The sequence below is a fragment of the Ruditapes philippinarum genome, unplaced genomic scaffold (assembly GCF_026571515.1).
Source record: "Ruditapes philippinarum isolate M1 unplaced genomic scaffold, ASM2657151v2 ctg4098_1_1_1_1, whole genome shotgun sequence".
Lineage (NCBI taxonomy): Eukaryota > Metazoa > Mollusca > Bivalvia > Venerida > Veneridae > Ruditapes > Ruditapes philippinarum.
Window position 1 is genome coordinate 177,881 of NW_026860239.1, and position 21,513 is coordinate 199,393.

General features: G+C 33.5%; 1 protein-coding gene across 1 annotated transcript in view; it reads left to right on the top strand.

Annotated features, from left to right (window-relative positions):
• The window catches only part of LOC132759342 (uncharacterized), a gene marked incomplete at its 3' end in the record, with an annotated part of 73,217 nt that extends 52,428 nt beyond the window's left edge, over nt 1–20,789 (top strand). Inside the window, exons 37-53 of the mRNA XM_060751098.1 lie at nt 2,510–2,606; nt 2,884–2,971; nt 3,140–3,269; nt 3,751–3,829; nt 4,015–4,149; nt 4,572–4,630; nt 5,179–5,363; nt 8,456–8,514; nt 9,048–9,144; nt 11,588–11,764; nt 14,726–14,901; nt 15,382–15,921; nt 17,694–17,825; nt 18,441–18,600; nt 18,972–19,084; nt 20,077–20,200; nt 20,592–20,789. Coding sequence (XP_060607081.1) covers nt 2,510–2,606; nt 2,884–2,971; nt 3,140–3,269; nt 3,751–3,829; nt 4,015–4,149; nt 4,572–4,630; nt 5,179–5,363; nt 8,456–8,514; nt 9,048–9,144; nt 11,588–11,764; nt 14,726–14,901; nt 15,382–15,921; nt 17,694–17,825; nt 18,441–18,600; nt 18,972–19,084; nt 20,077–20,200; nt 20,592–20,789 — 2,549 coding nt within the window. The remainder of the gene's footprint in view (nt 1–2,509; nt 2,607–2,883; nt 2,972–3,139; nt 3,270–3,750; nt 3,830–4,014; nt 4,150–4,571; nt 4,631–5,178; nt 5,364–8,455; nt 8,515–9,047; nt 9,145–11,587; nt 11,765–14,725; nt 14,902–15,381; nt 15,922–17,693; nt 17,826–18,440; nt 18,601–18,971; nt 19,085–20,076; nt 20,201–20,591) is intronic.
• Between the last annotated feature and the right edge of the window lie 724 nt (nt 20,790–21,513).

Below are 21,513 nucleotides of genomic sequence, written 5' to 3' on the forward strand. Positions count from 1 at the left end.
TGATGAAAGTGTGGGTGTAATGTCTGAATGTTTGATGAAAATGTTGGTGTAATGTCTGAATGTTGATGAAAAATGTAGGTGTGTAAATGTCTGAATGTTGATGAAAATGTATGTGTAATGTCTGAATGTTGATGAAAATGTTGGTGTAATGCCTGAATGACGATGAAAATGTGGGTGTAATGTCTGAATGTTGATTAAAATGTTGGTGTAATGTCTGAATGTTGATGAAAATGTGGGTGTAATGTCTGAATGTTGATTAAAATGTTGGTGTAATGTCTGAATGTTGATGAAAATGTGGGTGTAATGTCTGAATGTTGATGAAAATGGTTGGTGTAATGTCTGAATGTTGATGAAAATGTGGTGTAATGTCTAAATGTTGATGAAAAATGTAGGTGTAATGTCTGAATGTTGATGAAAATGTATGTGTAATGCCTGAATGTTGATGAAAATATAGGTGAAATGCCTGAATGTTGATGAAAATATGGGTGTAATGTTTGAATGTTGATGAAAATGTTGATGAAATGTCTGAATGTTGATGAAAATGTAGGTGTAATGTCTGAATGTTGATGAAAATGTGGGTGTAATGCTTGAATGTTGATGAAAATGTGGGTGTAATGTCTCAATGTTGATGAAAATGTGGGTGTAATGTCTGAATGTTGATGAAAATGTTGGTGTAATGCCTGAATGACGATGAAAATGTAGGTGTAATGTCTGAATGTTGATGAAAATGTATGTGTAATGCCTGAATGTTGATGAAAATGTAGGTGTAATGCCTGAATGTTGATGAAAATGTTGGTGTAATGTCTGAATGTTGATGAAAATGTTGGTTGTAATGTCTGAATGTTGATGAAAATGTAGGTGTAATGTCTGAATGTTGATGAAAATGTTGGTGTAATGTCTGAATGTTGATGAAAATGTGGGTGTAATGTCTCAATGTTGATGAAAATGTGGGTGTAATGTCTGAATGTTGATGAAAATGTTGGTGTAATGTCTGAATGTGGATGAAAATGTATGTGTAATGTTTGAATGTTGATGAAAATGTGGGTGTAATGTCTGAATGTTGATGAAAATGTTGGTGTAATGTCTGAATGTTGATGAAAATGTGGGTGTAATGTCTGAATGTTGATTAAAATGTTGGTGTAATGTCTGAATGTTGATGAAAATGTATGTGTAATGTCTGAATGTTGATGAAAATGTTGGTATAATGTCTGAATGTTGATGAAAATGTGGGTGTAATGTCTGAATGTTGATTAAAATGTTGGTGTAATGTCTGAATGTTGATGAAAATGTGGGTGTAATGTCTGAATGTTGATTAAAATGTTGGTGTAATGTCTGAATGTTGATGAAAAATGTTGGTGTAATGTCTGAATGTTGATGAAAATGTTGGTGTAATGTCTGAATGTTGATGAAAATGTTGGTGTAATGTCTGAATGTTGATGAAAATGTTGGTGAAATGTCTGAATGTTGATGTAAATGTAGGTGTAATGCCTGAATGTTGATGAAAATGTGGTTGTAATGTCTGAATGTTGATGAAAATGTAGGTGTAATGTCTGAATTTTGATGAAAATGTTGGTTTTTGTAATGCCTGAATGTTGATGAAAATGTTGTGTAATGTCTGAATGTTGATGAAAATGTTGGTGTAATGTCTGAATGTTGATGAAAAATGTAGGTGTAATGTCTGAATGTTGATAAAATGTATGTGTAATGTCTGAATGTTGATGAAAATGTTGGTGTAATGCCTGAATGACGATGAAAATGTAGGTGTAATGTCTGAATGTTGATGAAAATGTATGTGTATGCCTGAATGTTGATGAAAATGTAGTGTAATGCCTGAATGTTGATGAAAAATGTTGGTGTAATGTCTGAATGTTGATTGAAAATGTTGGTGTAATGTCTGAATGTTGATGAAAATGTAGTGTAATGAGTCTGAATGTTGATGAAAATGTAGGTGTAATGTCTGAATGTTGATGAAAATGTAAGTGTAATGTCTGAATGTTGATGAAAATGTTGGTGTAATGTCTGAATGTTGATGAAAAATGTTGGTGTAATGTCTGAATGTTGATGAAAAATGTGGGTGTAATGTCTGAATGTTGATGAAAATGTTGATGTAATGCCTGAATGTTGATGAAAAATGTGGGTGTAATGTCTGAATGTTGATGAAAATGTTGGTGTAATGTCTGAATGTTGATGAAAATGTTGATGTAATGCCTGAATGTTGATGAAAATGTTGGTGTAATGTCTGAATGTTGATGAAAATGTTGGTGTAATGCCTGAATGACGATGAAAATGTTGATGTAATGTCTGAATGTTGATGAAAATGTGGGTGTAATGTCTGAATGTTGATGAAAATGTTGATGTAATGTCTGAATGTTGATGAAGATGTGGATGTAATGCCTGAATGTTGATGAAAATGTTGGTGTAATGCCTGAATGACGATGAAAATGTGGGTGTAATGCCTGAATGTTGATATACAAGCACTTAATTGTTAGTATTAAATTTTTTCTTGCAGTCCTGGTGACAAAGTGCCCTTGACTAGATTAAAGGATAACAAGTTGACTGGATGGATCATCCTCCATAATCCAATTAAAGATCCTGTTGGATTTAAGGTAAAGATAATTTCAAAAAAAATAATTATTTCTAGATTTTTTTCCTTTTAAAAGAGGGAGGGGGTTAAAATGGGGGAGAAAACAGATACTTGTTCAACTTCACATATCATGCTTAATTTATGTTTCCCGAGGGGTTTTCATTAATTGACCTATATCTAAGATATTTAATATCAGAAGAAAAACAAAACTGCTATGATTATGAAGATAGTAAAAATGTACTTGGATCTGTAGGCAACAGACATTTATCAATTCTGATATGATTTTATTTTTTTCTTAGGTACGAGTGGAAGGTGCAAAAGACTTGCAGTTCTTTGGTATCATTGACAACAAGAAAAACTGGTTAAAAGATCTGATTATAGAAAATGGTAATAAGCAAAAACTAATGAATTTTTTTAAAATTATTTTTTGATTAATATTAAGTAATTCTGGAAGGATTTTAATTTTGTCTTCACCAAACTCTTACTGAAAAAGATTTTGGGCTTGGATCAAGTGCAATCTCTGAAGTATGTTATTTTTTTTGTATTGAACATTAGATACTGTGGTGAATGAAGTTATAGTGGAATGGACATCTTTAGAGCCAGGAAGAACTTACAAAATTGATGAGATGAAGACATTTTTCGGAGAGTCGGAGGAGCAGGTTAATCAAAGCAGCCATCTGCACAGGTAGGTATTATCTATGTTATGAGTATGAATAAATCTTTACATAATAATACAACAACCTTGAAATGAATTTACAACAACCTTGACATGAATTAAACAAAAACCTTGACATCAATATACAAAAGCCTTGACATAAATATGCAACAACCTTGACATAAATATTCATCAATCTTGACATAAATATACTACAACCTTGATGTAAATGGACAACAACATTGACATAAATAAACAACAACCTTAACATAAATATGCAACAACCTTGACATAAATATACAACAATTTTGACATAATACACAACTGCTTTGACATAAATATATACCACAACCTTGACAGGGATATACAAAAACTTTGACATGGGTATACAATACTTTTGGCAGAGGTATTCTTCCTTTGCATCTGTGTTCAGACTTATATCTCAGTCATACAGAGTTATGCTACATGTGGCAAATATGGTTACTTTACTTTATACTTGTATTTGATTCAGATTACCTGTAGAGATTATAAACACAACAGATGCTATAGAAACATTGCAGACAGTGTCAAGCGGACCTCCTCGAGACAAGGTTTGTATTATCTACCTGTTAACTTTTATATCTATATTTAATGGTGTCTTGATGACTGTGTTCCAGTATTACATTATATAGATAGATACATTATACATGTATATCTAAATGGTAAATGATAAAGCCAACTTCTTTGTTAGTAATAATACATCTTTAATGAAGTTGAACTGTTCAATATTATTCAGAAGTCCCTGTGTTTGTCGGTATATCGGAACATGAAACTGGTTGATGAATACTGGCTCAAATATGGAAACTACAATGTGTCTGTCGAAGCCTCAAATAAAAAAGCAAAATTTTTGCTGAAGTATCCGAAATGCCAAGTAAGTTTCTTATTATAATTGTATCAAAATGACTTTGAGTAATGTTATGTTGATAGAGTGTTTCATGCTATATATTTAGGCCTTAAGAAGATTTGTCTATTCATATAAAGATATTTGAAAATATTTGAACATTTAAAAAAGAGGAAGGAATTGTTGCATAATATCCAAATTTTGTGTGTCCATGCACCTGTACACTAAATTATGATCTTGACATAGTTGTTCCTCTTTTATTGAGAATATTCTGTAAATATATATCTACTTGTTTTCAAAAACCTTATTGTGTACCCTTTTGATTTACATATTAAAAAGTGTATAAAATAACACTCAACACTTACCTCTTCAAAAGGCCCCAAAAGAGTACAGCACAGCTGAAGCCTAAGATCCTGTACAACTATATTCTTATATTTTACCAATATTTTCAGAGTTTCACATACCCAAGGGGCTTTCAGAAAGGAATGAAGTTTGTTATCTACCTGGATAGGTAAGAATTATGAATGAAGAAAAATATGAATAACTAAATGATGTTTATATTCTGATCATTATACAATGGATAGAGGATATTGAATGAATGTAGATTTAATATTAAATTTATTGAAACATTTGGATGAAATCTTATTATGTGAGCATATGGCTAGCATAGTATTGCTTTTTTCAATAAGCTCAATTAATGATCAAATCTACATGAATATAATATTGTATTTACCAGTAATGTATATCCAAAATAAGAATGGTTTACCATTAAAAAAAAGGTGCGTTGATAGTGTAATACTGACAATAGTGCACTTAAATGAGCTATGTTTGTATATAAATCAAATGATGTCACATCAAATTATTACACTAGTGTAAATCATTTTTTTTTAAATGGCTTTATTTTAAGAGTATATTCCATAACATTATTTTCATTTTCTTTTTTGGAAAAACAGACAGTCATAAAGTCTCTTTTAGTGTTGTTTTTCCTATTCACTGAAAACTAGCAAATAGATCTTTCAACTACATTTTGAACAATATGTGGCTGTAAAAACATTTCAGTGAGAAGGCATTTGCAGAATGTGTTGTGGTTGAGGTATACCCAGGCGGGAAAAGTTTGGCTCTTGAGTACTCCCCTAAGGATCGAACATCAAACTTGACTGTTTGTGTGATGACAACATCATCTGCGTTCAGTTTCTCGGAATATGACAATGATCAGTCTGTAGTCATTCCTTATGAAACAAGAAGTGAGTTTTTTTTTTTATGAGTTCAATTTTGCAATTTTCATTTGTTTTTAGCTCACCTTGCACAAAGTGCAGGTGAGCTTTTAGGATGGCCAACCAAATGGCGTCCGTCGTCCGGTGTCCGTCCACATTTTATTCAGATGACATCTTCTACAATACCACTTGGCCAATATAAATGAAACTTGGCAGGAATACTCATTGTATGAAGCTCTATCAAGATTGTTCAAAAAAGAATTGCCATTTCCATGCTAAACTCTGGGTTGCTTATTATGGCAACTAAAAGAAAAAACTTAAAAGTTCTTATACTTCAAAATGGAAAGGGCTAGAGCTTAGATATTTCTCACAAGCATTAGCTTGTTAGTTCCTACAAAGTATATTCAAATTATGGTCTAAAGCTGAAAATTGGTCTCTATTTGGGAGTTAAAGGGTTTTTTTATTGCAAGGGGTTTTATAGACTTTCTTTGTAGGGATAAATTGAGACAGTGTATCTTGTATTATTTGTCTCACAGACATTGTTATGAAGATTTTTCTTTTAAAGCCATAAGAAGGATGAAAAGTTTGTTGAATGTGAATTGTTTAATTCAAAACAGAGTCGATCAGAATTAGCACAAATTTTTGAGAGCTACAGTGAAGTTGATGATTTCCCCATTCAATAATGGATTTTTCCCATTAATTTCGTAATATCATCAGAAAGGGAAGACTCTGTCATTTCCGAAATACAATTGTAAAATATTTCGGTTCTTGACAATGACTGGGCACATTTTATTGTGTATGAAATTGCACAAAGAAACGAAAGTGAACAAAAAATGTTGTTTTTTCCACAAAAATTAGTTGATTAAGATAAAAGTTTAATTTACAGTACGGATATTACATTTTTTGTCCTTTCGGTTTGCGGGAAAATCATATAGCAGCTAGCTACACCGCAACCTACTGATGACGAAATTATGTCATAATATTTTATTCTGAGAACAACATACGATTCGAATAATCAAATAATGCATATCAAATCAAATCAAACCCAACAATTTTGCCTCAGAAAACATCTGTATCAATCTGACTCGAGTTGAGATTATAAATTATACTAAACCGGAGGTACATGACGAAACGTCCGCCATAAAGAAAATTGAGAAATTTTTGTAACATAAACTCGTATTTCACAACAAAGAAGTGAAGATGAATACAATTATCGGTGTGCTTCGTTGAAACAGGTATTTTGTTAACTATTTGTTAAGTATTAAGGCATGACATTCTGTATTTATGTAAATATCACTTCCCGACGTCCTGTGTTATGATTTATAAAATTATAGACACATGTGTTATTGACCTCAATAAATGTTAGTGAAAATGGAAAAATAATTATGGTAATTATCCATGGTGCTAGTTATTATCTTTATCATTTTGTTAACTAAGCAAGAAAAATACGTAATTTTAAAATAACTTAACCTCACAATATTATCAATTTATACTTGAAAATCTTCTCAAACAGTAATTTTTGAATTCATTATTGAAACATGAAAATGGTTCATGAAGAGATTAAAGAGAGGAAAAAACTGAAATGACTCATGAAAATTTTGGTCAAACAGTCTGCCACGTGAAATTTTTACCTTCCTGAGATCCCTGCTAATTGTTGTTTGTTGTTCTTTTTTAAGAAAGGGTGTTCTAAATTATGATAAACCACAGATGCTTGGGCCAACATGATACCCCTGAGTAAACACTATCAAAAAATATTTTGATATTTAAACACTAATGGGATATCTATTACAACTATAATACTGGTTTTCGAAAAAAAAAAATCATATATGAAAAAAAAAATTCTGTTTATCATCCTGTATTTAGGCTTGATTCTGGGCAGGCAGGCGAATTTGTTGGGCTATTTTTCGTAACAGTTTTCTCAGCAACTACTTATCAGAGCCTCATGATATTTAGTATGCAGCATTAACACATTGTCCAATACCATGAAATTCGATTTAAGGTCTGTCGCTCATCCACTTCATGTTAACTGACTTAGTTAAATTCATAATAATGGTCAATATGGTACGAATATTTCGTAACAATTTTCTCATTAGTTTAATTCATAATAATGGTAAATGGTACGAATTTTTTGTAACAATTTTCTCAGCAACTACTTATTACAGCCTCTTGATGTTTGGTATACAACATTGATATGATTTCAGGTATGTGGCTCATCCACTTTCAGTTTCCTGACCTAGTGAAATTTTCAGCATTAATTGTAAATGGAAGGAAATTTCCGTAACAGTTTTCTTAGCAACTACATATCACAGCCTCTTGAAATTTGGTATTGTGACTGCAAAGTTCAGGTCTATCGCTTATCTTCTTCCTGTTTACCGACTTGGTTAAATGTTCGATATGAATGGTCATTGGTAGGAAATTTTTGTAACATCACAGCCTCATGAGTCATGTTATTTGGTATACAAATGCAACCTGGCCATTTTTGTCTTTGACCCATTTTTATTGAAGTATTATCCAAATTTGTACTTCGTCTTGTTAATTATGATGTCATTGTTAAAATTTTCATGATGTAAACACGCCACAGGGAGTGTATTTTTTAGCAACCTGTACATTAAAGAAAAGAAAAAAGAGGTATTTCTATACACTTGTTTGCATTCCTGTTGCTGTCGGCCAAAAATACATTACATTTGACACTAACCTTTAAATGACATTAAAGAATTTTTTAAACCTGTTGTTTTTTTTTTTAAAAAGGAAAATACTTTATAAGATCTATTCCTAAGGTGAGCGATATAGCGTCATCATGGCCCTCTTGTTATTCTCTAGACAGAGCAATATAATTTTACCATTAAAGCAGCATGCCTTTAGATTTGTGCTTATTTTCATGATTTAGCCGAGGCAAATTTTCCCTTTCCCAAAACTTAAAAAGGTTGATATCTTGTCGTCAATACAAATCCTGACAGCAGACTCTTTGTACAGTCATCAGTTTGTGCCTCAGAGGTATACCATTGATACTGCTTTTTCTTGGTTTTGCAGGCTTGTCTGGCTTTATGTTTAGTGATGACATAAATCTTTTATTATCCTGAAGATCAAAGCATACTACTTGTACATACTTTCATCTGTTTCAGACACGCCATCAAATCTCACCAGGACGTTTGTCAATGCTCCACCATACCTTCTATCTGAGGTAAAACCAAAACATACAAGTTGCTCTTACAATTTATTTTTCTCTATAAAAGTTAAGTCAGAGTAATACTGTTTAGATTATATGACACAGTCTATGTTGTTGTTGTTTTAGCGATCAGGTAGTACTGTTTAAGTCCAATATGTTCATATGGTATTTATTCAAGCACTAACAATGTCTGGTTTGAGTCTCTGGTGTTTAATACAAAAGTGATGATGATGATGATGATAATGGTGATGATGATGAAGAAAAAGCATCATGATGATGACCATGATGATTAGTTAATGATTATTGTTATTACATGTACATTGTATTTCATTTTGGATTTTTTGTTGAGGAGTCGCTCTGAAGGTTAGGCTTATCATTAAGTCTAACTTTGGGAAGAATTGGTACTTTTGTTGTAAAGATGTTATTACTCTACAGAAGTTTCACTGTTTTGTTATCACTATTATTTTAACTATAAATTTTCATTTAGATGTGTTCATACACAATTGCTAAGTGAAGGACATATTAAATTTTGAAGAACTTGTTTACAGGGAGCAAAGAAGGCATTGCCAGCATTGTACCCTGAGTGGAAGGCCAACATGCTGAAATCCATGGCTGATTGTTCACAGGTGTTTACCAGATTAACAGGTAAATTCACAATAACAATATTTATGTTAACTTCAGACAAACAATATTAAAACAACACTACAACACATTTCACATAATATTGACATTAAATAAGCATAATATTCCTTTATTCAATGAGCTCAATTAATTAAGTATTGAATCTACATGTATATAATATTATATTTATCGCATATCCAAAATAAGAATGCTTTACCATTAAAAAGTAGGTGCGTTGATAGTGTAATGCTAACAATAGTGTGCTTAAATGAGCTATGTTTGTATGTTTGTAAAGCAAACTGATGTCACTTCATATGTTTATTGCATGTTAGCCAAATGTGTCAAATTTCGTATCCAACCCTCAAATAGAGAATAGGGATACATTCAATGCGTATTTAACATTTGACCTCTAGTTACCAAAAGTTATTAGCCTTTACCACCAGTATAGACCCAAACAAGTCTGCACAGATGTATTATCTGCCCAATGTTGTATACTTTTCATAGCTTTTTAGCTCACCTGAGCTTGCTCAGGGTGAGCTTTTAGGATCGGTGAATGTCCGTCGTCCGTCGTCCGTCGTCCGTCGTCCGTCCGGCCGTCCACAATTACTTGTGAACACTCTAGCGGTCGCATTTTTGCCTCAATCATCATCAAACTTGGTCAGGATGCTTATCTAGTTGAAAGCTCGGATGAGTTCGAACATGGGTCATCTCGGATGAAAAACTAGGTCACAAGAGCTAAAAATAGAAAAACCTTGTGAACACTCTAGAGGTCACATTTTTGACCCAATCATCATCAAACTTGGTCAGGATGTTTGTCTAGGTGATAGCTTGGATGAGTTCGAACATGGGTCATCTCGGATGAAAAAGTAGGTCACAGGAGCTATAAATAGAAAAACCTTGTGAACACTCTAGTGGTCACATTTTTGAACCAATCATCATCAAACTCGGTCAGAATGCTTGTCTAGTCAATTGCTTGGATGAGTTCGAACATGGGTCATCTCTGATGAAAAACTAGGTCACAGGAGCTAAAAATAGAAAAATCTTGTGAACACTCTAGTGGTCACATTTTTGACCCAATCATCATCAAACTTTGTCAGGATGCTTGTTTAGATAATAGCTCGGATGAGTTCGAATATGGGTCATCTCTGATGAAAAACTAGGTCACCGGAGCTATAAATAGAAAAACCTTGTGAACACTCTAGTGGTCACATTTTTGCATCAATCATCATCAAACTTGGTCAGGATGCTTATCTAGTTGATAGCTTGGATGAGTTCGAACATGGGTCATCTCGGATGAAAAAGTAGGTCACCAGAGCTAAAAATAGAAAAACCTTGTTAACACTTTAGCGGTCACATTTTTGCATCAATCATCATCAAACTTGGTCAGGATGCTTATCTAGTTGATAGCTTGGATGAGTTCGAACATGGGTCATCTCGGATGAAAAAGTAGGTCACCAGAGCTAAAAATAGAAAAACCTTGTTAACACTTTAGCGGTCACATTTTTGCATCAATCATCATCAAAACTTGATCAAGATGCTTGTCTAGGTGATAGCTCGGATGAGTTCGAACATGGGTCATCTCGGATGAAAAACTAGGTCACAGGAGCTAAAAATAGAAAAACCTTGTTAACACTCTAGTGGTCACAATTTTGACTCAATTGTCATCAAACTTGGTCAGGAAACTTGTCTAGGTCATTGCTGGGAATAAATCGAACATGGGACATTTCGGATGAAAAACTAGGTCACAGGAGCTAAAAATAGAAAAAATCTTGTTAACACTCTAGTGGCTACTGTTGTGATCCAAATATTCTGTTAATTGGTCTGAAAGTTTGTTTTGATGATTTCTAAGTCAAGATCGAACATGGGTCATCTTGGATGAAAAACTAGGTCACACCGCCCAAATATGGAAAACCTTGTTAACATTCTAGTGGTCACATTTTCGACTCAATTATCATCAAACTTGGTCAGGATGTTTGTCTAGGTAATTGCTTGGATGAGTTCGAAATCGCATGTGAAACTAGGTCACCGGAGCTAAAATAGAAAAATCTTGTTAACACTCTAGTTGCTACTGTTTTGATCAAGTATCTGGAAATTGGTCTGAAAGTTTGTTTTGATGATTTCTAGGTCAAGTTTGAATATGTGTCACCTGGGTAAAAAACTAGGTCGCACTGCTCAAATATGGATAATCCTTGTTAACACTGTAGTGGTCACATTTTTGACTCACCTGTCATGAGACTTGGTCAGAATGCTTGTCTAGGTAATTGTTTGGATGAGTTTGATAATTCAGGTGAGCGATCTAGGGCCATCATGGCCCTCTTGTTTGTGTTTTTATGCTGAAATCCTTTTAACTTTAACTTGACTGTCCCAAACTCAAAACTGGGCAAATCTATTACTCAAAGTCAGTAGGATAAGGTCTAAAGTTTAAAATACTTCAGTGAGTACACACAGTTACTTTAATTGATTTCAGTGCAGGAACACAACATTGCCCAGGCAGCAAAGAACTTGATGCATTGGTACCCAGAGAGTTACAATGGGCACTTGTTTACGTTCTTACCGAGTCAGTTAACCCAGTCAAAACTGGTTTATCCTCAACCAGAACAGATGTTCTCCAATGTGTCCGTCCATAGACTGTGTTTTGCCGAGAGTAAGTATGTTTTCTTATATCTGAAATGGCAACATTAGCAGTGGTTTTTCAAACTTAATTGGGAGGGGGCATAATTAAGCCACTTAATTTTGGGATGAAAATATTGTAAAAATTGCTTATTTGGGAAGAAAACTTTTGTTTAAGTCCAGATTTTTGGGAAAACTGCATGATTTTAAAGAAAATTTTGATAAGGAAGAGGCCTTTTATAGACCTCTGTTTTAAAAAGGTGAAAAATCACTGAATAGATTCATTTATTTTTAAAAGTTCTTGATTCACATGCACCATATAGACAAAAACGAGTAAAACACAAAAACCAGAATGAATGGTTCACAGATGAAACCATTCATTCTGGTTTTTGTGAAACCAAAGAAAACAGAAGAATTCAAATACTGGAGATCACAAGTTAAAATACTATCCCATCATTCAAAAAAAGACTTCTTTAATCAAGAAATAAATTCACAGAATAAAAATCCTAAAAAATTATGGAAGAACCTAAAAGCACTATCTGGCAAAACTGACAACTTCCAAACAAACTATATAAATGATGACAATGGAAATCCAGTCTCTGACCCAAAAGAAACAGCAGAAATATTCAATACTTTCTTTTCAAACGTATTTAAAAAATCAGGAAATATTTCAGCACTGAATAAAGCAAATGAATCTATATTAAAAGAAATGTTAGAAGGTAAAGTTAACTTAGATATTCCAGAATTTGTGATACCACCAATTGAACCGGATCATGTTAAAAAAACATTAGACTCACTTGATGTCAAAAAGGCCACTGGGCTCGATGGAATCAGTGGTAGATTTCTAAAAACTGCATCTTCTGTAATATATAGACCTTTATCTACTATTATCAATTTAAGTATTCAAACAGGAAAGTTTCCTACCAAATTAAAACAATCAAAAGTTACACCCATTTATAAAAAAGGACAAAATTCTGATAAAAATAATTACCGACCAATATCTGTACTTCCACTCATTTCTAAAATATTTGAAAAGCACGTATCTGACCATCTAAAACAATTTCTAGAAACTCATAAGTTTATTTTTAAGGCCCAGTCAGGATTCAGAACCAAGCACTCTTGTGAAACAGCATTAACAAACATAGTTGACAATTGGATAAATGCAATAAATGATGGAGAACTAGTTGGCACAATTTTTCTTGACCTAACCAAAGCATTTGACCTTGTAAACCATAAAATTCTTATTCAGAAACTGCATTATTACCATTGTTCTTATCATACAATTAAATGGTTTTCATCTTATCTTGCAAACAGAACACAGAAAGTCAGTGTATCAGGTAAACTGTCAGAATCTGCAGAAGTTATATCAGGTGTTCCCCAAGGATCTGTCCTTGGGCCCCTGCTTTTCATTATATACATCAATGATCTCCCACTTCATTTAGAGACCTCAGAAATAGACATGTTTGCAGATGACACCACACTTACAGCATCAGGACATTCACCACAAGAACTACATGATAAACTTCAAACCAACCTCAAACATGTAAACAAATGGTGCATACAAAATGCAATGGTGTTAAATACACAGAAAACAAAGGCAATGCACCTTACATCAAATAATACACAGCTTCATTTACCACCTTTACACCTTCAAGATCAAATGATCCAATTTTCTGAAACCGAAAAGTTACTAGGTGTTTTTGTCGATAGTAAACTAAAATGGAAAATCCAAATAGAAATGATACTTAAAAAATGCAACTCTCAGTTATACCTACTTCTCAGAATCAAGCAATACCTAGACTTACATGCAAGAAAACTATTCTTTAAATCATACATATTACCACACCTAGATAATTGCTGTACTATCTGGGGCAATTGCAGCAATGATCTGATCAATGAAATCATAAAATTCCAAAAAAGAGCAGCAAGAATAATTCTAGATAAAAGTTACGATGCACCCTCCAGTGATTTGTTTAAAGAACTAAATTGGATGAGATTTGATGACAGAATGATATACAAAAAAGCAATCATAATGTTTAAATCTATCAATGACATACCATATCCACAATACATGCAAAGTAAATTCCAATTTGTTTACCAAAAACATGAGCGCAACTTAAGATCTACAAATAGTTCAGACCTAGCTGTTCCACGACCTAAGAAAGAATTTTTCAGAAAATCCCTAGTATACTCTAGCCCTAAATTATGGAATAATATCCCTCTTAACATAAGAAAATCTAAAACAGTTCAGGAATTTCAAGCTTCATATCTATCCTGGCATTTTTCATCATTAAATTAATCATTTTATAACAAAATTAGAATCTAATCATTTGATGTACCACCTAAAACATATTTCACACTTCGTTTAATTTGATATGTACTTCTTTGACATGTATTATGCTATGAATGAACTGTAAATCTTTAACATGTATTTCTAGTTCTGATAATTTCAATGTACATTGTACCACAATGTTGTTGCAATTATTTCTGTAATATTGTAGTTGTTTATATTGTAAATTATGTTTTTCTTAGAGGCCCACATGGAAGATTGGGAAACCAAATGTGTAGCCTCGATAAATAAAGCCTTTACTTACTTACTTACTTACTTACTTACTATTGCCAGTATCTTGCAAGGAACTTTTGATCTTACAAAAACTTTTGATTCTTTTGTGCAAGGAAGCTATTAATCTAGCTTTAAGAAGGTGGGTGATTCAACCTCTTGTATCTGAAATTACTATAATATCCAATACAAGACTTAAAAACCCAGGAATAACAAAAATTAGTTTGCAGCACTTGTTTATTTTTTTATAAATTTTGTTCAATAAAATATGTCAAATGCCATTTGTTGTGTAAAATATGCAGACTGGTTTCAAGTGATTTATGTGGAGAAGTTAACAGTACCTTGTGGAAAAAGTTGGTTTAATTCTTGTGGAGTTCCTTCAAAAGTTACATGATAAATTACATTTTCTAAATTCTAATTTTTTATGCCTTCCAGATGAACTGTTGCTGTCCTCAGGTTACCATGATCAAACCTTGTTTGAGATGCCGCTAAAATTAGCCTTACATTATGTAGACATTCCTGGTATACCTCCGGATAAATCTTTACCAGTGGACGTCCTATTTGGAGAAGGTCTGAACGTGTGGACCTATGTTGCTCTAATAGCCACCAAGGTATGTATATCTGGTTAACAAATACAGCATATAGTTTATAAAGCTGGAAGATCCATGTTCAGATCCTACTGCAGACTTTAGATTTTTTTCTGATACTTACAATGTTTATTCAAAATTTGCTGAGATAGCCCTAGGGCTTGGGAATGGTACCATGCATTAAGAACAGTCCTCTATGAACAGGCTTAAAGCCACCCTGCTGTATTTTCAATTTGGTCTTATATACTCATATTGGGTAACCATAGAGAATAAGCATGAGTAGCCTTAGTCACCAGTATAGAGCCAGGCAAGCCTACACATGCATGTTGTCCAACCAGGCTCTATACTGTTGGCTGCCTATTTTTGTCTTGTTATCCTCAAAACTGATATTGGACAGTTCCAAAAATTGATGAGATTGACAAGTCCATTAAAGAAATTGGGTAGGTTATTTAAGAAATTAGGTAGGTTGAATTTAAGGTAAATCAAAAACTTGACTTATTTCAGCTGTACCTGCCTTCTTATAAGAAGATGATACCTGATGACTCTGGAAAATTTTCACGTGAGCAAATAGAACAGGTTTTATACAACATGCTGCAGACATATACCTCACTGTGTGGGATATATGCGGCATCATGGGGTGGCATACAGTACTCTCAGATGAGCGAAGTTCGCGACGTACGTAGAGCTATTCAACACGAGGATAAATATCTTGTGCAACTTACACAAGCTCAACAGTTTGACCCCCATGTGCTCATTCAAAAGGGAGATTTTGCAATCTGTAAAGCACATCTGATGAATTATGGGATTAGTGATAACGAAAATCTCTATTTCAAAGAAGAAGTAGAATTTAAGTATCAGTTCTTCGAGCCATATATTGATCATGTGACCTTATTTCTATGGTGTCACGAAGAGTTGAAGCAGCTACCAGAGGATTTTTTCAAGCGGTTTGCAAATTTGATACATTTCAAACTGGGAGAGTATGGTACAATTATGTCAAAGTTCAAGAAACTTCCGGAAGGCATTGGTGCAGCAAAGAAACTGAGGGTAAGTCAAAAAATGAATGAATATTTTGTAAATTTTATACCATTTATGATATCTATGTTAGTACATTGTACTTCATTTACCAAGGTTTTTTCAATGCCCATACAGGCCACACCCCATTCCAAAGTTTGGGAATTGCATATTATTTTTGTGGCATCTACTCATCCATACTTTGCGTCAGTTATTGATGGATTTTGAAATAATTTTGCATACCATGTGTAACATATTAGTATAAGACCCAAGGATCAAAGGTCAACATCACACTTTGACTTTCATGGAAATTTTTCATGCATAGATGTCTGTGTCCAGTCAACAATTCTGGCATTCCTGCACAGACTTTAAAATTTATTTGCATAGATGTTTTGGACAGTGCATTATTAGACTTGTCCTGTTCATATCTTTGCCATTCATTGACAAATTTTAAAATAGCTCCGCTTTTGTAAGTGGTACTTTAAAAGTGAAAACAGAGTTGCTGCTTAAAGGTCAAGGTCACACACTCTATATTAGACTTTTAAGCTAAGATTTCATAAAAGTGCATTGATGGTCATGTTCAGCTATCACTCCTGTCATTCATGGATGGATTTTGAAATAACTAGAGATAATTTGGTGACATATTGTGAAGAATTGTCAGGAGCAGATCCCAGTTTGACAGTTAAAAAGGTGAAGGTTATACTTGTCAAGACTGTCATATGTGACTTTCCAAGGGACCTTCAGAAAAAGGTCACATATGACAGGGAGTCTCTTAATACAGTCTCATAGAAAAATAAAATTTAAATACCAATTATCTGTCTATATACCATTGTGACTTAACATATTTATAACTGTGTGAAGGAATAATATCGGTACTTAAAATAGTTGATGTAAATAAAATGAGAATCCTTGTAAAGCGAATATAATCGCATGTATATCAAATAAAATTTTATTTTATTTTTTTGTATTAGATTTATATTGAATCATTATGGTTCAAAATAAACTTGAATTTGATGCATTCAAATCCATAAAACAAATATCATACTTTTAAATACATATCCATATCCAAAGGTTTTTATAGTCTAGTATCAACATTTTTCGTATTATTCATGCAGCCATAGAAAGGTTAATTAAAAAAAATGCTGCCTAAAAAATCATCCTTTGGCACTCCATAATTTTTAAAACACAAGTGTTAATCCAGTTACTCAGGTCATTATGTTCATTACATCTGTGACCTCAATTTGTTAACACACATAGATTGCATCATGCTTACCATATTTGGCAGTAGGTCGTGGACGCCACGTCACTTGATACCTGTATACATGTTATTCATGTAATTGAGGCAGAGGTGTGAAGAGCTTGTTTGAAGAGTACTGACTACTGGATTATAATTGGACTTAATTATTTTGTCCCTCTGTGTGTTTAAACAGGTATTATTTATCTGATTAACGGACAATTAAAAGGTGTGAAAGTCGTTTACATCAGACAATGCAATGCATTGGGACCAGACAATTAGGGTCGCTTGTCACATGTGACAGGGAGTCGTATAATTCAGACCATTTATATAGGAAAATTCGTTGGGAGGACTGAAACAAGGCCGGATAAGAGAGGGAGTTGTTGAAATCAGAGGGTTGCTAAGGCAGTCTTGACTGTACTTGTCAAAATAGTATATTGATGGGTTTTTTTCTGGTCTTGTTTCCGATTAAATGAATTTTAATATTCTATTACATTTTACTGCTAACTTCTAATATTTATGTTTTGTGACATGAAAGAGTTTGTAAAACTCTTTATTTTTTATTTTTCAGTATGTTGAAATATATGATGTTGCCATGGAGAAACTGCCAGATGACATCTTCATGGGGAAAAACGTTGAAACATTGCTGTGTTCGAACATTCCGGTGAAAACATTACCAACACAGTGGCCAACAGAGAGCAAGGTGATAATAACATTTCCTAATTAAAAATAACATTTCCTAATTAAAATTAACATTTCCTAATTGATATAAACATTTCCTAATTGATTAATTAAGGTCTTGCTTGAATTAAGGTGTTGCTTGAGTCAAGATGACTCTGCATGTCAACTTTGTCCCCCCATTGAACTGAATTATTGTTGAGAGGAATTCTGAAGTACTCACTTGCCTTTACATTATAAGTGCATAATCCCTGTTTAGAGCATTAGATTTTAAAGATTTTCAAAGGATTTATTGACATTGTCTGTTAAGAAAATTGATTTATAAAAACAGTTAAATTTCCTTTTTATTTGATGCATTTTATATTATCATGTGATATACTGTGTGCAAGTGATATATTGTAATATAAAAAGACATCTCATCTTTGAAAACAAGCATTTAGTAAGTAATTTAAAATAAAATGCTTATTAATTTGGAAGGCTTTGAACATCAATACATTTCTGTTTGAAGTACCCCAGCTGATATACATGTATGTAAGAAATTCAAATTTTATGTTTTTAGGCTTTTGGATCACAGTGGAGTTCTCTTAACATTTACTGTGCTTCATAAGTAGGGTTAATGGTTATTTTTGTCTTATTTCAGCTGAGTAAACTCTCGTTATGTGGGCTGTTGATTGACAAGTTACCGGAGGAGATAGGTCAACTGAGTGAGTTAAAGGAGTTTGACCTTTGTCGTAATCCAATCACTGATCTTCCTGGTGCTCTACAGAAACTGAAAAAACTCACGTTTCTTAGTTTACAAGGTAAAGAAATGTTATAAGGTCCGACAACAACAGGTAAATTATATCTTCAAAATATATGTATGCCTTTCGTTTGATAGCTTCATCAGAATGATAATAATCTATCTAAAAGATATCAGAAACTTACGGGATACTAATAAAATGAAAGATGTACCACAATACGTATTCATATACCTGGAACTACACGAAAGTAATCGTGAATGCTGTATAAATGGGAAGCATTCAACACTTACCTATGCAATGCTATAGTATGCTATGTTATGCTGTTCTATGCTATGCTATTCTGTTCTGTGCCATTCTATGCTTTTTATACTATCCTGTTCTATAACTAACTTGTGTTAAATATATGATTTGCTGTGTATTCTTGGAATTAGGTTGCCCACTGCTTATTCTTGAAGGGAAACGTACATCAGTTCGTACAACGCACCAACAGTTTGAGCACTGGTATAGTCAGAACCCTTACATTCGTTATATGCTTGGATTCGATGTAAGTCTTTTGCTGCTTTATTTCTCATTCACCCATTTATTTGGATTTTCGAAAAAGGGGGGGGGGGTGAGGATTTTGATCCCTTGGTGGGAGATTCAGAAACATGGTGGAAAACTGGGGATTTTGTCCCCTTGGCAGGGAATATGGCATGTATGATTCGCCTGCTTAGCTCATATTAGAATGCATTGAATTTGTAATGCAGGGATGCTTGTTTGATCCTCTTAATTGCAATTTCTCTGTGACAAGTGATCTCTCAGTCTAATGATGATTTGAGCCGCGTCACGACAAAACCAACATTGTGCGTTTGCGACCAGCATGGATCCAGACCAGCCTGCGCATCTGCGCAGTCTGATCAAGATCCATGCTGTTCGCTAACCAACTCTATTACAAGTAGAGAAACTGATAGCGAACAGCATGGATCCTGATTAGACTGTGTGGAAGTGCAGGCTGGTCTGGATCCATGCTGGCCGCAAATGCATTACGTTGGTTTTGCACCAAAGTGCTTAACTTTGCAGAATGGTGTTTGTTAATTTTTTAAAAAGCAAGCGGAGAATAGCTATGTATAGTCATGGCTAAACCCTATTTGAAATAGTTGTTGAATAATTTGTTATTGTAAAATAGTTATTGAATTATTGATTATTGATAAATAATTCTCGAATAATTGGTTATTATAAAATAGCTGTTGAATCATTGGTTGTTATGAAATAGTTGTTGAATACATGTAACTGGTTAGTGTCAAATAGTCATGGAATTATTGGAAAATAGTTGTGAAATAATTGGTGAACAAAGTATCACTCTGCAGAATTTGCTCTGTAGCTGAAAACAAAAACCAAAGCAAGAAAATTAAACTGCAAAAGAGATTAAAAAAAAGATTAAAAAAAATGTAAAAATACCTTTTAATTTTCTATTTTAACAAAACTTAATATTGATTGTTGCATTGGAACTCATCAAATATAAAATTAGTGGATACTTATTGAGTGTTTTTTTGCCAGGACAAAGACAAGCTTTTTGGTGTATTTGATGCAAATCACAATGGAAGTCTGGATGAAGAGGAGATTGCAGCGCTAAATTTAGAATTCTTTTTCAAAGTTCCTCGTCTTGGTATTACAGACATAAGTGAGTAGTCTTTGGGCTTAATAATGCAATAATAATAAAGAAATAATGGAAAGTAATGCAACTTTGTAAGTTGGTTCAAATATAATTTCTGTAACAAGGAGTTGTTATGGTGGTGTTGGTAGTTTTCACTCCGGATCATGGCAAAAATAAAAAATCTACTCATCTTGGCTTTACAGTTATAATAGATCCTTAAATGTAAGTTATTGCTGTTGTTGCTGCTGCTGCATTTTGTTGTGTCATCAACAGTGTACATTATATGTGATCATGAACTCAATGCTACTTTTGTTAAAAAAAATTTTATTAAGCATCGCAAAAAATAAGCTGATTAAGTCTTTGTTCTTATTTCTTTTATGTGTATGAATTAAAAATGACAGATTTGTTCTATTTTTAGATGATGAGGTGACTGGTGGTATACCTCCTGTGGTTTTCAATTTGAAGAGTCTTGTTGAACTTCATTTGGAATACAACGCCATCACTATGGTACCACAGGCTATCAACAACCTGTCAAACTTGAAACTGTTGGGTCTCAGTCATAACCCACTGTTAGAGTCCCTGCCAGGATCTCTTGGACATTTGCCAAATATTCAAAGTAAGTTGATTTTAGTCAACTCCTTATTTGCATGGGATTGTCAAAGGGTAAAAAAAATATGCAGCCTGACCGGGACTCAAACCCTGGACCCCCTGAATATCATACCGCGGCTCTACTGACTAACATATCCGGCCGCTTACACACTATCTCCCCTAAAGGTCTGAACTGTGACAGAATCACTCTCACAAGTTATTTTAAATCATTTCCTTTCCATTTCGTAAACAAAGATAGTCAGTAATCTGCATAAGTATTGCAAAAATGGGTTTCTGTATGGAATATTTAAATATGATTTTGTATAACATGGATTTTTTCTTAATAAGTTGGCAATTTAATCCCATGGGGTATTTTTTTAATGGAAAGTGTACAATCCAGAGGAGGAAAAACTCCCATGGGATAATTTATTAATGGAGAGAGTACTACCTGGAGGAGGAAAAACTAACATGGGATTATTTATAAATGGAAAGAGTACTACCCAGAGAAGGACACACTCCCATGGGATTATTTATTAATGGAAAAAGTACTACCCAGAGAAAGACACACTCCCATTGGATTATTTATTAATTGAGAGAGCACTACCCGAAGGAGGAAAAACTCCTATGGGATTTTTTATTAAAACCCAAAGAAGGAAAACCTCCCATTGGATTATTTATTAATGGAGAGGAGGAAAATCTCCCATTAAATCCAGAGGAGAAAAAAATCCCATGGGATTATTTATTATTCCCAA